Source organism: Arvicola amphibius, chromosome 3, assembly GCF_903992535.2.
Source record: "Arvicola amphibius chromosome 3, mArvAmp1.2, whole genome shotgun sequence".
NCBI classification, from domain to species: domain Eukaryota; kingdom Metazoa; phylum Chordata; class Mammalia; order Rodentia; family Cricetidae; genus Arvicola; species Arvicola amphibius.
This window is the reverse complement of record NC_052049.1, coordinates 3,361,494-3,375,806: the sequence shown is the minus strand read 5'-3', so window position 1 is coordinate 3,375,806 and position 14,313 is coordinate 3,361,494. Positions and strand designations below refer to the sequence as shown.

The window sequence follows — 14,313 nt, the reverse complement described above, 5'->3', positions numbered from 1 at the left end:
AACGTAAAAACATCCCCCTTCCACAACTGCACAGCCACATGACTTTGTTTTTATTCAAACAACAAAATGACGCCTTCACTGGGCCAGCACAACAGCTCCATGGACACAGCGCACCACGACCTTGTTATTCCTGTCACCAGGTCAGCTCCTGACCACAGAGGACCAACAGGCATGCCCAGCCCGTGGCTCCACCCAGCTTCACTCCGCCTGCATCCTGCTGGGCACCAGAAATCAACTGGGCCTGAAGCTGCCTCACCCGAGACGGCCATCCGGCGCTATGGTGGCTTCTGCCCTGCAGATGTGCCATGGATAAGAACAGTACGGTAGCCGGATTGGAGCTGGTGCTGGTGGACTGGGGAAAATGCCACTGTCCATGGAAACTTCCAGAGGTGCTCAACCACTGGATACCCTAAACATGCAAAGCCTGACCCCTTGGTCTCACTTCCAACTTGCAACCCACTCAGTCATGGTTGTGAAAGCTACTTAATAAGCGGGTGAGTCACCAGAATCCCTGCCAGCTGTGATTTCACAGGCATCAACCATAAGTGACCAGCGGAGCCTACAGAGAAGCCACAGTCAGAGAGATATCTTCATCCCCGCTAGGATGGGACACCAAGCATCACACATAACCAACCAGAAAAACAGTGCATATGGCTGGCTTTTATTTTTTATTATAAAAACACATACAAGAATTTTAAGAAATGATGAATATAAGACAAATCATAATCACAGTGAGTTATTAAACCCATTTCTATATACAAGTACAAAAATTCCGAAAGTGGAATGCCATCCCATGTGAGACGTCACAGACAGCACTGTCTATCTGTGCAGACCCCAGGGCTCTGCTGCCTGAGTGGCCATCCCCACAGTCCACACGGGAGCCTTGCACTGTCATCCGCCTGCCTTCCGCCTTCTCTGCTGGACTCTTAGCTGAAGGCAGGTGACTCCTCACAACAGGTGTCAAGGCACTTCTCCGCATAGGACCATGACCTTCAGGGGACCCCTCCTCCTCGGGGAGCCGGCCTCCAGCTCAGGGTGCAGAGCCTCCCGCCGAGTCAGCCGAGCCCTCAGCGCTCAGGGAGCCGACCTCCTCCAGGCAGCTGACGATTGCAGAGGGAATAGTGTTGGACGTCTGTGTCCGCCAAGCTTCCAGGATCTTGGATATCTCTGCTGGGTTGCTAGGACTCAAGTCACAAAGGGCATAAACAGCTGCCAGCTGTACACCCCACGGGATATCTGAAAAGAAAGTTCAGATCCATCATAACACAGCAACAGGAAGCATCTGTTCTTCAGAGTCTCCATGTGTGACCGAGGACTCCACTCAGACATGGATTGTTTTCTGCCAGCAATGAAAATTAAATTCCAAAGAAAAATGTCTCCCAATAAAAAAGTTCATTCAAGATATGTCTACAAGCGAAAACTAAAAGTCAGAGCTCCCCATAATCTGAGCAATGCTGACATAAGGAGGTGGAGCTCCTCTGGTCCCATGAAGCTGTAAAAACACATGGATCCTGAAACAGCCAACAAAACTCAAACCATCCTCCAGGACAGTCTCTAAAATGGATCAGCCAAGAAAATCATGATACAAAAGACCAAAGAAAAGCCTACCCTTGTGCCACATGAGAGCGGATGAGAGCCAGCGTAACTCACTCCAGGCCAGTGTGACTCCAGGTGAGATTCCATGGCTGAAGTGACTCTAAGGCCAGTGTGAACCCACATCAGTGTGACTCCAAGACCACTGTGACCCCCACATCAGTGTGACTCCAGGCTAGTGTGTCAGTGTGAGTTTAGTCTTAGAGCTATTATCCCTATCTTGGCAAAAGTTTAATTTTTAAAATATAACTTATTGATTCATAATTTAGTTAATGTAATTCATTGAAATTTAAATTTAGGAGCTAAAGTTCATTATTAAGCATGCACCTCTGTCTTCTACCTTCTGTGAACAAGGCAGGGATAAAGAAGGCAGAGCATAGTTTAGGCTGAGTGTCCCTCACTCAAACGCATCCTCAGGCCTAACCATGACGTTCATTAGTGATCCTATACGCCTCTATACCCAGCAAAGGCAGTCTAGCAGAGCACTTTAATAATTTCATGTACTAAGCAATTTCCTGGCAAGGAATTTTACAACTATAGTATTTTGTCTCAAACATGCACACATGGCCCCGTGCAGACTTCCCAGACTGTAGCACACAGGCCTGCACCAACAGGGCTGCAGGCACTGCTGGCTCCTGACTTTCCTCTAGGATTTAGAGTATGAAATGAGGACAGCATCTTTCTGCCTTCAGGGAACCTAGGATACATGTAATGATGCCGGCACAAGACGGTCCTGCTGCATGTGCTGGCAAGACGGCTCATCGGCGATGATCTAATGTCAAGATAAACCCAAAGTGTCACCAAGAGCATTTTCATATGCAGGCAACAAACAGTGCCTTGTGCCTGGTCAGAGTGTCTCAGAGAAAGCACTGACAGACTGTTGTCCATATGTTAGGCACACGCTACAATCAGCCCAGTGCCATGAAGTGTCTAAGCTGTCAGTCTGCATATCTAGTGAGAAGCTGTTTAACTACATTATCATTGCCTGCTCAGTATTCAACACAGAAACCAGCCCGATCATTCTAAGTGTTACTCTGAGTAAGCTCTCCCACAGAAGAGTAAGACATCAAATTTCGCACCATGATATGGGGCTACTGCATGGGCCCCACTCTGCTGCAGGGCACTCGGCTATGCTGGTGAGCTGGGTTCCACTGAGGACACAGCTCCAGCAAGGCAGCCCCACAGGCATTGTCTCAACTGTGGTTCCCTCCTCTCGGATGACTCGACACTAGCTAGCACGCCACCTACCGAGGAAGCAGCAGGTGTTCCGTGCTTACGCATGGTGAAAGGTGGTGAGCATCCTAAGGTGCTTCCTGGATGGCAGAGCACCAGCCCAGGGAGCATCCTAAGGTGCCTCCTGGATGGCAGGGCACCAGCCCAGGGAGCATCCTAAGGTGCCTCCTGGATGGCAGGGCACCAGCCAGGGAGCAGAGCTCCCTCTTCCAAGGAAGTACCATTTCTCAGGGCAAACTGACCCTTGCAGAAACAACACACCATGAATATCAAAGCCACGTGATCATCAGGTTAGAGGGGCATTGGCTCATGTCCTCAGGACAGGAAGGGAGAACAGTTTGAGGGACATGAAAGCCACACCCTTACCTTCATCCTGAGCGTGTTGTATGAACATGCCAATAACCGAGCTGATATTCTTCACGGCAGTTGGAAATCCTTCCTTCAAACCCAACTGGCCCAGTCGACCTGAAGAAACAAAACACAATATACGTAGGCTTCATTAAACGCTAGTCAGCATTCCTAGAAACTGTAAGTTCATGCTTTCTTTCATTTAACACGGTATAGTTTAACCCTGAAGATCCTGGACTGTAGCAGGAGCCAACACTGAGCGAGACAGCTGAGGCCACAGAGCTCACAGTGTGACCCACCCTGCCCTCCAGGAGACATTCTGAGAACTCACCACCTCGTACCATGCAGAAGCTCAAAACACCTGCTGCATTCTTAAGTAGTGTACCAGCTACTTTTACGTCACCTTGACGTAAGATAAAGTCATCGAGAATGCAATCAAGAGAATGCCTCCACGAGACCAGTCTGTAGGCAGGACTGCAGGGCACTTTCTTAGTTAAGGATTGATGTGGGAGGCTCCCACTGGCGGTCCTGGGTTCTCTAAGAAAGCAGGCCAAGCAAGCTAGTAAACAGCACTCTTCCATGGCCTCTGCATTAGCTCCTACCTCCAGGTTCTTGTCCTGACTTCCTTTAAAGATAAATTATAATGTGGAATCGTAAGCAAAATAAACCCTTTCCTCTCCAAGTTGCTTTTGCTAATTAAGACAGGTAGCAATGCAGAAATGGATTTAAATAGTGGTCACCACAAAAAAAAAAATATGAGACAGACAACTTTACCAGGGTAACAGGGAAGGCTGTAGCCTCCCTCACACAGACTGTGATGACAGAGCAGCCGCAGTCAGAAGGCCTGTCTCTAACACAACAAAGCTCTGAGCTTCTGACCTACACCAGCACCGGATCAACGATGGTGGGGCGCGCTGGATGAAGAACTCTTCCCAGCAAGCACTGATGCCGGTCTCACTAGAAAATGGAGCAGGCCTAGCTGTTCACACCCAACCTGTACCGTGGTGCACACACGTGTGTGACACGGGAGGTCATAGAAGAGCACATAAAACACTCACAGCACACCGAGCAGACTGTTGTAAAAAGTGTGCCCAAATATTAGTTGTGAGTATAGTCGGAAACTCTGTCCCATGCCATGTTCACCGACAAACCAGAGCCACTTGGCAAAGGGAGATAAGTCCTCAGATACAAAGCTGTTATTTGAAGGAAGTTACCGCCATGGGCAACTATGGTAAGGGAGCTTTGAGTCCAAAGCAGAACCAACAACTTCATCAGCCACCTTAGCTTGGCAGCTCTCCAATCCTTAAGTTCCCTCTAAACATGCCCTTGTATATGTATTTCAGGTGCTGGTGACATCTGGAAGATGTGTTTAACCAACTGATTTCCAGATAAACACTGTAGATCACAAAACTGAAAGGAAATGGGTGTCTTCACCACGAAAGCTAGTCAGGAGATTTCAGGGTTCACAGCTAACTATAAGAACTGACTATTTCAACAGGAGCCACAGCAAGACCCATCTCAGGAAAACAAGGAGGGATGTCTAGAAATATTCAAAGAGGGATATCCAGAGATATTCAAACTGGCCACTAAACACTCTTCTTCATCAACCATATTTCTGTACAAGAGCCACTCCTTTTTAATTTCTTTCTTTGAGACTGGGTTTCTCTGTGTAGCCCCAGCTGTAATGGAACTCACTTGGGCCCTGAACTCGAGATCTGCTGGCAGCTGCCTCCTGAGCGCTGGTGTTAACGGGGTCAGCACCACTGTCCCACTGAGAGTCCCGTGTGTTGCTCACTAAGCACAGGATGAGAAAGTGCTGCTCCCACGAGCATCCACGAAAGAGACTCTGAGGCCATGCTACCCAAGCCCACTAGTCTTGTTTCAGAAGTACCATTATCTTTAATTACAGAATCATAATAATGGTTAAGTGTGACTGTCACTTTGACTGGCTCTAGAAACAAGAGAGGTAAGTTCTGGGAAGATCTGATCACTGAGGGGGAAGGGCTTCCTCCAGTGTGGGGCACCTTCTCCCAAGGTGAAGCTGCTGCTTTTCTTTGCTTCTCACCCACACTTCTGCCTTGGTTCTATCACCCTCAGTCAGTGGCTCTGCCCAAGGCTCAACCTGTGCAGGCATCAGCTCTGCCAAGCATCTGCAGCCCCACGGTACATCAGATCCTCCCCACCTTCCTGGATGACCTCCAACACAATGCTGGTAAGGAATGCTGGAGCAAGCCTTACTTAACAACTGAGTATGGCTGCTGGCTCGCAGCCACGCTTCTGCTCCGTTCAGTGTTATACCATGTTGTACCCGGACAGAATACAATCTGGACTGTAGATGGCTATCCATCCTTCAAAGTACATACTATGTATTTACGAATTATCATCATATGGCATCGTCAGCAATATATTAATAATAAATTAATCTTGTTCATAACAATTGGAGTAATTATCAATTATTTAAGAACACATGTATTGCTCTAAAGCACTCTATTTCTTGAAAGCCAGACGACATTAAGATTTAAAAAACAAACTAACCTTAATTTCACAAAAGTACAAAAGGAGTTTTGCCCCGTACTCTAGCTGTGGATAACATTCCTGCATGCTCTTCCTGCCTCGCGTGAGGACCAGCTTTCAGCTTATGTGATGTGAGCAGCTGGTCTGAAAGCATTCTGTGACACCCAACCCATGCCTGTTGTCCTATTCAGGGCGATGGCCAAGCTCCCCTCCTGTAAGAACCGCAGAGGCACCAGGCCACCGAGCACAGAGCGAGCACAGAGCAGAGCTCGCTTCCGCCTGCCTGCCTCTCTCATTGCAGCAGCAGACAGAACAGTCACTGGAACAACAGCACTAAAATCCCTATTCTCAAGGTGGCTCCAGGTAGGGAAGATGGCTCAGTTTGATCCCTCAAAATTCATGTCAAAAGTTAAGCTAGTTGTAAGCCCAGTGCTGGACCCCTGGATCTCGACAGTCAGGCAACCTAGATAAATCGGCAAATTCCAGTCTAGTGAGAGGTACTGTCTCAGAACCCCCCCCCCCCCAAAAAAAATATACAAAACCCACAAAGTAAATCACATCTCAAACACAACACCTAAGGTATCCTTTGACCTCCACAAGTGTGTGTGCACACAGGTATGTGCACACACTTGCTCACTTGGTGTGCGCATGCACACACAGTATGGCTTCATAAAGTCACTCTCTGGGGAAAATGCCATAAACACACATGAGCTTTATAAATAATACAGCCCAGGAGGACAGACAGTGTCCCTGTTGTCACCATGTCAGGAACCACCCAGGTCAACACACACTGACACGCTTAGATCAGCTTCCCTGGGTCTGTAAACACTTCCATCAGCTAGTCCACAGCAGAGCGGGCTCCAAACTCCTGAGCAGCACACTGGACCTGGCCAGGCGCATGTGTGCTACCTGATGGTGCATTTGCCAGCACGGGCCCGTCTTACTCCCTTCTCCCCCTGCTCTGGGATAGAAAGCCACTAACCAAGGGTCTGAGACTGTGCCCCATAGAGTGCATGGGATCACGAGACCCATGCCTGTCCAGCCATTGATTTGGCTCTCATAAATGTCCAGCCTTTGGCTGTTGCTGGTTCTCACATTCTCATATTAGGTAACATAATACCACACACATTTTTACTTATGCGCACCCAGGCAAGCTTCTGTCTCAGATGTTTTACACATATGCCAAGCACAGCACCACTGACTCGTGTGTGAGGCTCACAAGGAGGCATGCATGTGCAGGTACGGGACAGTCAGCAGGCCACGGCACCGCCCCCTGTGTAACTAGTGTGAAGCTCACGAGGAGGAATGCATGTGCAGGCACGGGACAGTCGGCAGGATGGCACCGCCCCCTGTGCACCTCTGCAGGCGGCACACTCCTGAATGGTCACATTATTCAACAGTGTTGCCTTCAACGTTTAATTAGCCAAAGGGCTCTTTGACCAAACCAGGGTGGCTTTGGTTTGTGCCCCTCAGGAGGAAGTGAGCGCCTACAGGTCAAACAAAATATGAAGGCTGTCAAAGAACAGAGAGCATTTCTGATGATCCGGAGGAGTGGAGGCTGCCACAGGAGGCAAAGAGGAACAAAGTAAGTGAAGGTGAAATCTTGGGGTTTCCGTGAGGAATACAGAGGCCTTCTCCAGAGTTTACAGTGAGGAGAGTCTGGGTCTCACAGTTCAATCAAACAGCAACTTTGATTTCTAGAACAATCTGAAGTGACCTACCTAGACTCTATAACTGGGAGGGCTGGTAGGGAAGTATGCAAGTTGTGGCCCCCAGGACTGAATGGAAGCCCTCAGGCTCAGCACCTGTGCCTTGGCCTACTGTGTTATCTTGCTGGCCTATGATGGAATTGTAGACACTGAAGACCACTGTGTACTTGGTAGCAACTCTGTGTGTGTGTCGCCATGACCTCCAGAATCAGAAATCAAGCACGCTACCATGGAGCAGCTTAGTCTCTGACACAAACGGCTGAAGGACTCGGGGTAGCGAGAGAAAGAGTCAGGAGAACGGCGGAGCGCAGCCATGCGGGCGCTGCAGAGCCAGTACGTCAGCATGCTCTCAGTCCCCAGCAAGGGCCTAGCCAGAACTAGGGCGGCAAGGCAGGCAGACAGCGACTTACCGATCAGCCTCAGCACAGACGCCACAATAACGTCAGGGGTGTACGCAATGTTCGAATGTCCTTTCCGGTACTTGATCCACTTGTCCATTACAGGCCACAGCTCCTTACTAGAGAACATGACAGATACATGCCCGTCACTGCACAGACGTACGCACAGTCTCACGGTGCTGCTCCTGTAACTCTGCTTTTCTTTCCAGCCCCCAACCCCTTTCTGCTTACAGATGTACACGGCATGGCGAGAGAACAGGGATGGGAGGGAAGAATGGGGTCTGGAGCCACTGAGAGGACAAGGACAGAGCACTTGACTGGCGCCCGCTCTGGTCCCTCCTCTGTATTCAGAAACAATGGCCCTGCATCCCTGGGCTCATGCATCCTCAGGGCTCTGCCATCTCCTTATGAACATGCTCCTCCATGTCTGTGTACAAGGACCTCCTCACAGACAGGGCCTTGACACAGCATCACTCTAAAAACAAGACCCCGAGGCAGTTCTCACTGCGGGACTGATGTCTGTCTTTCCTGGGCTCAGGAGAGTGAACACACTCCTCTCCCGCACAGACAGCTCCGTGCAGAAGTGACTCTTACAGAAACCAAGTACTTCAAAGACATAAGCCACCCGCTGTGTGGTGAGCAGGTTAGTGTCATATTCTCTCTGAAAGCAGGCTTTCTTGGCCAGAATTCAAAAACAACTTTTTTATATGAGGGACAATTTTCTCCTCTCTCCAGGGATGGAGCACGGTTAGAGTCAGAAGCACAGACGAGCAGAGAAAGCCATCTGGGACAGCAGACACCCTGTCCTAGTGCAGAGCAGCTAGCTCGTCATCGACACACGTTTGCTCCTCTGGGTTTTCTGGCCTATCAGGGCATGAAGGTAAAGAGTGCACACTTCCCCAGCTTGTATTCGCTGAGGTGCCTGTGCCGATGTCACTCTGGAGAGGTGACTGAAAGCAGGCCCTCATGTCTGAGTCACTTCCCGTGGGGCGACATGACATTACTGGGAATAATGGAAGTAGTTAGTAGCATACAGAGAAACAAAGCAGGGGGATTTAAGGGTGCTCAGATATTCTAGGGGCACTTCTGTTAACTCCTATGGAAATAAGTCGTTTGTATGTCAAGTGCCTTGTGTAGGAAAGAAGCCCCAGCATTAGCAGGTCCCCCTCCCTTTCCCCAGCTCTATGTTAAACCAGCAAAGCTGCTCACCTTATGATGTTATCATGCGTCCAAATCCACCTCTGGTGGCAGCAGAGGAGATCAATGGCGAATATGTATTCCCAAATGTTTGCACTGAGGTCCTCACCAAACTCTTCACTCAACTGAAACTCTGTTTTGGGGCATAGCTGTATGGTCAAAAGCAGCTTAGAAACCACGATTCCAACATCTATGGGAGCATTCTAGCAAACAAAAACAAACACATTATAAAGCAACATCTTGGGATGCTAGCAACCTGAGATTGTAACAGCAATCTGACAGACCGCCATCTACCCAAAGAGTGTGGGCTAGAAACTAGTTGTCACAGTAAAAGCTCCTGGAGCCATGATCTGCACCAATCAGAGAAGAGCTGAGCTGCAATCCAGACAGAAGCACAGACTGCAGTCAGTACAACCAGGGAACTGAGGTCATAAAACGCGGACTAACACTTAAAATTGTATAAACTCTGCGCCTCTACAAACGCTGAACAGTCTGCTCTCCCACAGACCACTAGATGATGGTGCCAGCCCCCTTCAATTCTGGGCTTCGTCTGTGCCGTTCTCGCCCACGTGAGCAGCTTAAGCACCACCTGCCCTGTTGAGTAACAATCACACGGAGACACCACTCTAGGGCAGCTCTCCTCTCTAGAGACAAAGGCACATCAGATGGTACCTGATGGGTTTTGATGGAGGAGGGTCATCTGTATGTGTTACTTTCATTGGTTAATAAAGAAACTGCCTTGGCCCTTTAATAGGACAGAAAATTAGGTAGGCGGAGTAGACAGAACAGAATTGTGGGAGAAAGAAAACAGAGTCAGGCAGACGCCTCAGGCAGTCACCATGCCTCTCCTCTCCGAGACAGACCTCTCCTGGTAAGCCACCACCTCGTGGTGCTACACAGATTACTAAATATGGGTTAAAACAAGATTTGAAAATTAGCCAATAAAAGTAACACATAGACCCTACATCAGGGTTTTGTTTCTATGAACATTAATATGACTTTTTGTGGCAAAAAGCTTCCTTTCCCTGAAGGGCCCAGGGTGGGACTGCAGGGGACTGTGCACACCAAGCAACTCCCAATACGGCTGAACTGCTCAGCATCCCACCAGCATGAAAGCAGATCCTGGGGCCAAACATGGGCTCAGAGAAACACAGAGGAAAGCCTGAGCTTTGAAATCTGTGAGCTACCGACACTTCTCAGGTTTCCACAAAAACATACATCTTCTTGGAGAAGCCAGTGACTTTACAAGCTGAGAAGATGCAGAACCACATTCTGAGACTTCTCGCCATGTTCATCTAGTCTAAGAGTCTGCAGCAATGCTAACTATGCAAGATGCTGGATTCCCAGTCTAGGCTGTGGTTATAGCCAAGGTACCTGGCTGGCATCAACACGATGAGTTACAATGTCTGAGAGACAGCCTTTATCATGGGAACAAACATTCAATCAAGCTTATATTCCATATTCTCAACTTGACTTCAAACAATCCAAAGTTAAGGGCTTAACAAGAGTCTACTTGTTAGAGCTGTAGCTTTCGAGGAACGTATCGTTTATGGTTACTTAAAATGCTGCTAATTAAATGAGTCAAGTTTATAAAGATCTCTCGCTTAGGAGATGCAATCTGTTGTACGTGCCTTAACACAACACTCCTCAGTGGTCAAAGTACAGTCATGCCTACTTTTAAAACTGTTTCCTGATTTCTTTTTTTTAAAAAAAATATTTATTTATTTATTATGTATACAATATTCTGTCTGCGTGTATGTCTGCAAGCCTGAAGAGGGCACCAGATCTCATTACAGATGGTTGTGAGCCACCATATAGTTGCTGGGAATTGAACTCAGAACTTTTGGAAGAGCAGGCAATACTCTTAACCACTAAGCCATCTCTCCAGCCCCCTGTTACCTGATTTCTAAATGGAACAGGAACCACAAAGCTAAAATCTTTAAAAACTGGGTTAACTTTAAACCTTAAAACGAAGTACTGCTATATAGCAAGTCATCATTTCTGCACACAGAAGCCCTTTGTGGACTGTGTCATCTCTGTGGAGTGAACATGGAGGCTCTGCAGAAATCAAAACCCAAGTGTACCTTTTCCCAGCTGAGAAATGCTCTCAAGCAGTTCAGAACCTCCCCTCTGGCACGCTGCCTGGCAACCAGCTGCATGGCTTCACTAATGGCTGACTGGGAGAGAAACACTTCACGCCACATGTTGGCAATGAATAGCGTCAACTTCTCAGATTCTGGAAAGTCTGTAAGAAAGAGAGGGATAAAAAGAGAGAGACTTTATGTCTCACCTAAGAAACTGATTTAAAAACTAGGCACGGATTTTACTTCACAGGTGCCTCTCACCCGGAGCCGACAGGCTTGTGCATGGATGGTCAGTGGGGCTCTGGTCTTCAATGTCTCAGAATTCGCTCTTCCTCCCTCCCCGTCTTGGGTACTTCTTTGAGTTTTGAGAGACAGGCCTCATTCTGTAGTTCAGACTGGCCTCAAACTGGTGGCAAACCTCTCACCTCGATCCCCTAAGTGCTGGGATTATAAGAGTGAGGGGCCATGTCTGGCTTGGCATACTGTTAGCTAGACTTTAAGCCTAAACCAACGGTTAACAACTGTGTGGAAATGAATTGTCTTGTAATACTGTGTATCAAATAGGAAAATTCTGAGCCTGAAGCAATGTGAAAGCAAGATGCTTTACCTTCTCTCCTTCAATCTACCCCTTCCTCCAGGCCAATCCACCTTTTCACATTACATTTGATAGTTTTGTACAAGGTTTAACATAGAACAAAGTTTCTAAAGTGGAACAATTGTTTAACATTTGTAATTATTGCTGCAAATGCTTCCACTCTTCAGGCTTTTCTCTTTAAAGAGTACCTCCTTCCTAGATGGAGCACCCCAATCCGTTTGCTATCGCTACAAATCAAGTTGGTATTACTGCTTCAGTGTGCCATGTATTTTCTCTCTGACACAGGCCACCTAACTTCTGAGATCTGTCCATGGTGCTGATGCACGAAGTGTCTGTTCCCTTGCACAACTAAGCAGTATTCAGCTGTTCAACAGACAACAGTGTGTTGTCCTGTCCATTTACCTGTTGGCAGACATTTGTTTCCAACTACAGGATATTATGAATTAACATCATAAATATCCGTGTTCTCAAGTCTGGGTAAGGATGTCTCCATTTCTGTTGGATATGTACCTACAAATGGAACTTCTCAGTATGTAATGAGTGTCTTAATTTTTACAAACAACATCAGTTTTCCAATGCAGCTAACATGAGGAGTTCTGTCCTGTTTGTCATGAAGACATAGCTGATTAAAGCTTTCCTCTCCTTTGTCAGTGTTCCTAGGAGCAAAAGGTGAGTGGGTCAGAGCACAACTACGATGCACGCTTTGATGTGTTGCTGTGCAGCCTGTTGTTCTGATACCCCTCGTAGGCCTGACCCACATTCTTCACTAGACAGAGAAAGCTTCCTGGAGTCCTGTTCTGGACTATGAAATCCACCTTCCAAGTACAATCCTTGCTTAACAAATGGTTAATGGCTGTAAGCAGTGCATTTTTCTGGGTGGGACAGAATTTGTCCTCTTAGACTGTCATTCCACCTCCTGTGGAGTCTGCGTGGTCTCTCATGTAGGCTGTGGCACAAGCTTCAAGGAAGCGTGCCCGCAGAGAAGGTGTGTGTGTGTGTGTGTGTGTGTGTGTGTGTGCGCGCTTCCTGCATTGGAGCCCTCGCACTTTTGGCATGACCTGCTTATGTTCTAAGGAACACAGTCTGGTTTCCTCCAGAAGGGAAGATAGTATGTTAAGTTTCCAGACTCTACTGATGAGCCATTGCCATACACAGGAGGATATGATGCTAATGGGGGAAGATGGGTTAACATTCAAGGGAAAAAGGTTTCCACGTTTAATCTGGTGCTTAGTAAATGAAGAACAAAAGGCAAGCTTAATTAAGCAATTAAGACAGATTCAGCAAAGATGGGATAAGAATAGGAGAGAGAGATAAATGCCTGTAACTTCTTGAGATTGGCTTTGGGGAAGGTTTGAAAAGGAGTTAGAAATATGGAGAAGGAAAGGAAAGAAGAAGTTTTATTCATCACCCAATGAGAGAAACACATATTCACATATTCACAGCTTATAGAAGGTCATCCTACATCTGGTCTAGTGACCCTGTATCTGGTAAGAACAAGAAATTCACACTGGCTGGAGCACACTCCTCTCCTCTCTGCTGCCTGCCTTTGTGTTCCACATTACCATGGTCTGCAGCCCTCCCATGGCCACACAGCACGCATCCCACAGCGGGTTACTGAACAAATTAGTGAGCAGACCCGTGGGCACACTCACATCGACTCGCTGGCACGACACGACGCTATGCTGTGTGAGGACTGAGGAAGTGCAGCAAAGGGGAAGTGAGGACAGCCCTGCTCCTCCACCTCCATATCATATCATTACTAAGTACACCTTTCCACGAGGCTACAAATCTATCTTACAGCTACTGTCATTTAGCCAGGGGCACAGCAATATGGATGGACAGTCATTATACAAGGATTCCCATTATTTTGCAGTGCAAGAATAAAGTAAACATAGAGTGGACAAGAGACAATCTATATACAAATAAAAGTACATGTGCCAACGTAAGTAAGTGTGAGTAAATTCAGTCAGTCGGAAACTAGTACGGTTAGGTTGGGGATAATTAGTCACTTACACCCTCCAAGACAGCACAACTATTTTTTTTTTCTTAGACAGTATTTCTAGACCAGCCTGGCCTCAAACTCACGGAGATGAAAAGTATCATTTTTAAAGAGGTGAAAATGCGACAGAAGCCCTTCAACACGAGTGCTGTAACCTGAACACACCTTCTTTCAGAAGGCTGTAGCAGAACAAGCGAGCTCTTTCCAAGTCTCCCAGCTGCCGACAGATGCCCACATATACTCTGCACAGTGCATGGATGTAGCTATGGTCCAGAGATGTCTTCTGAACCTTTAGCTCTGAGAGAATAGAGCGAAGTAAGTACTCTCCTAAATGCTAGATTGGGGAAAAGATAGAAGAATTAGGTTAGTGATGCAAGAACCAATCCTAATCAGGTATCTATCAAATAAATTATGGCTTATTGGTTTATGCTAAGAATCCATGTGTGTAAGTATGTGTGTATGTACATTCCCTAAGGCTAATCCTATCTCCATTTTCACTATTCTACTGTTTTTCTCTGCAGGCTTATGTGTCAAGCCTCCACTGTATTTCTAATCTATAGATCTGGGCTAGAAATAGACACACTTTAATGCTGAGGGGCCATCTTCAGTGCCACCTGCACCAGCCCGTCCCTGCCAGACCCTC

The 14,313-nt window shown here is 47.4% G+C and overlaps 1 protein-coding gene across 1 annotated transcript in view; it reads right to left on the bottom strand.

Moving 5' to 3' along the window:
* Positions 1 to 640: 640 nt before the first annotated feature.
* The window catches only part of Ice1 (interactor of little elongation complex ELL subunit 1), a 49,340-nt gene continuing 35,667 nt past the window's right edge, over positions 641 to 14,313 (bottom strand). The window contains exons 14-19 of the mRNA XM_038322058.1: positions 13,836 to 14,004; positions 11,077 to 11,237; positions 9,005 to 9,195; positions 7,808 to 7,914; positions 3,193 to 3,291; positions 641 to 1,236 (exon numbers count right to left, since the gene is read on the bottom strand). Of these exons, the coding sequence (XP_038177986.1) occupies positions 1,031 to 1,236; positions 3,193 to 3,291; positions 7,808 to 7,914; positions 9,005 to 9,195; positions 11,077 to 11,237; positions 13,836 to 14,004 (933 nt within the window). The 3' untranslated portion in view covers positions 641 to 1,030. The remainder of the gene's footprint in view (positions 1,237 to 3,192; positions 3,292 to 7,807; positions 7,915 to 9,004; positions 9,196 to 11,076; positions 11,238 to 13,835; positions 14,005 to 14,313) is intronic.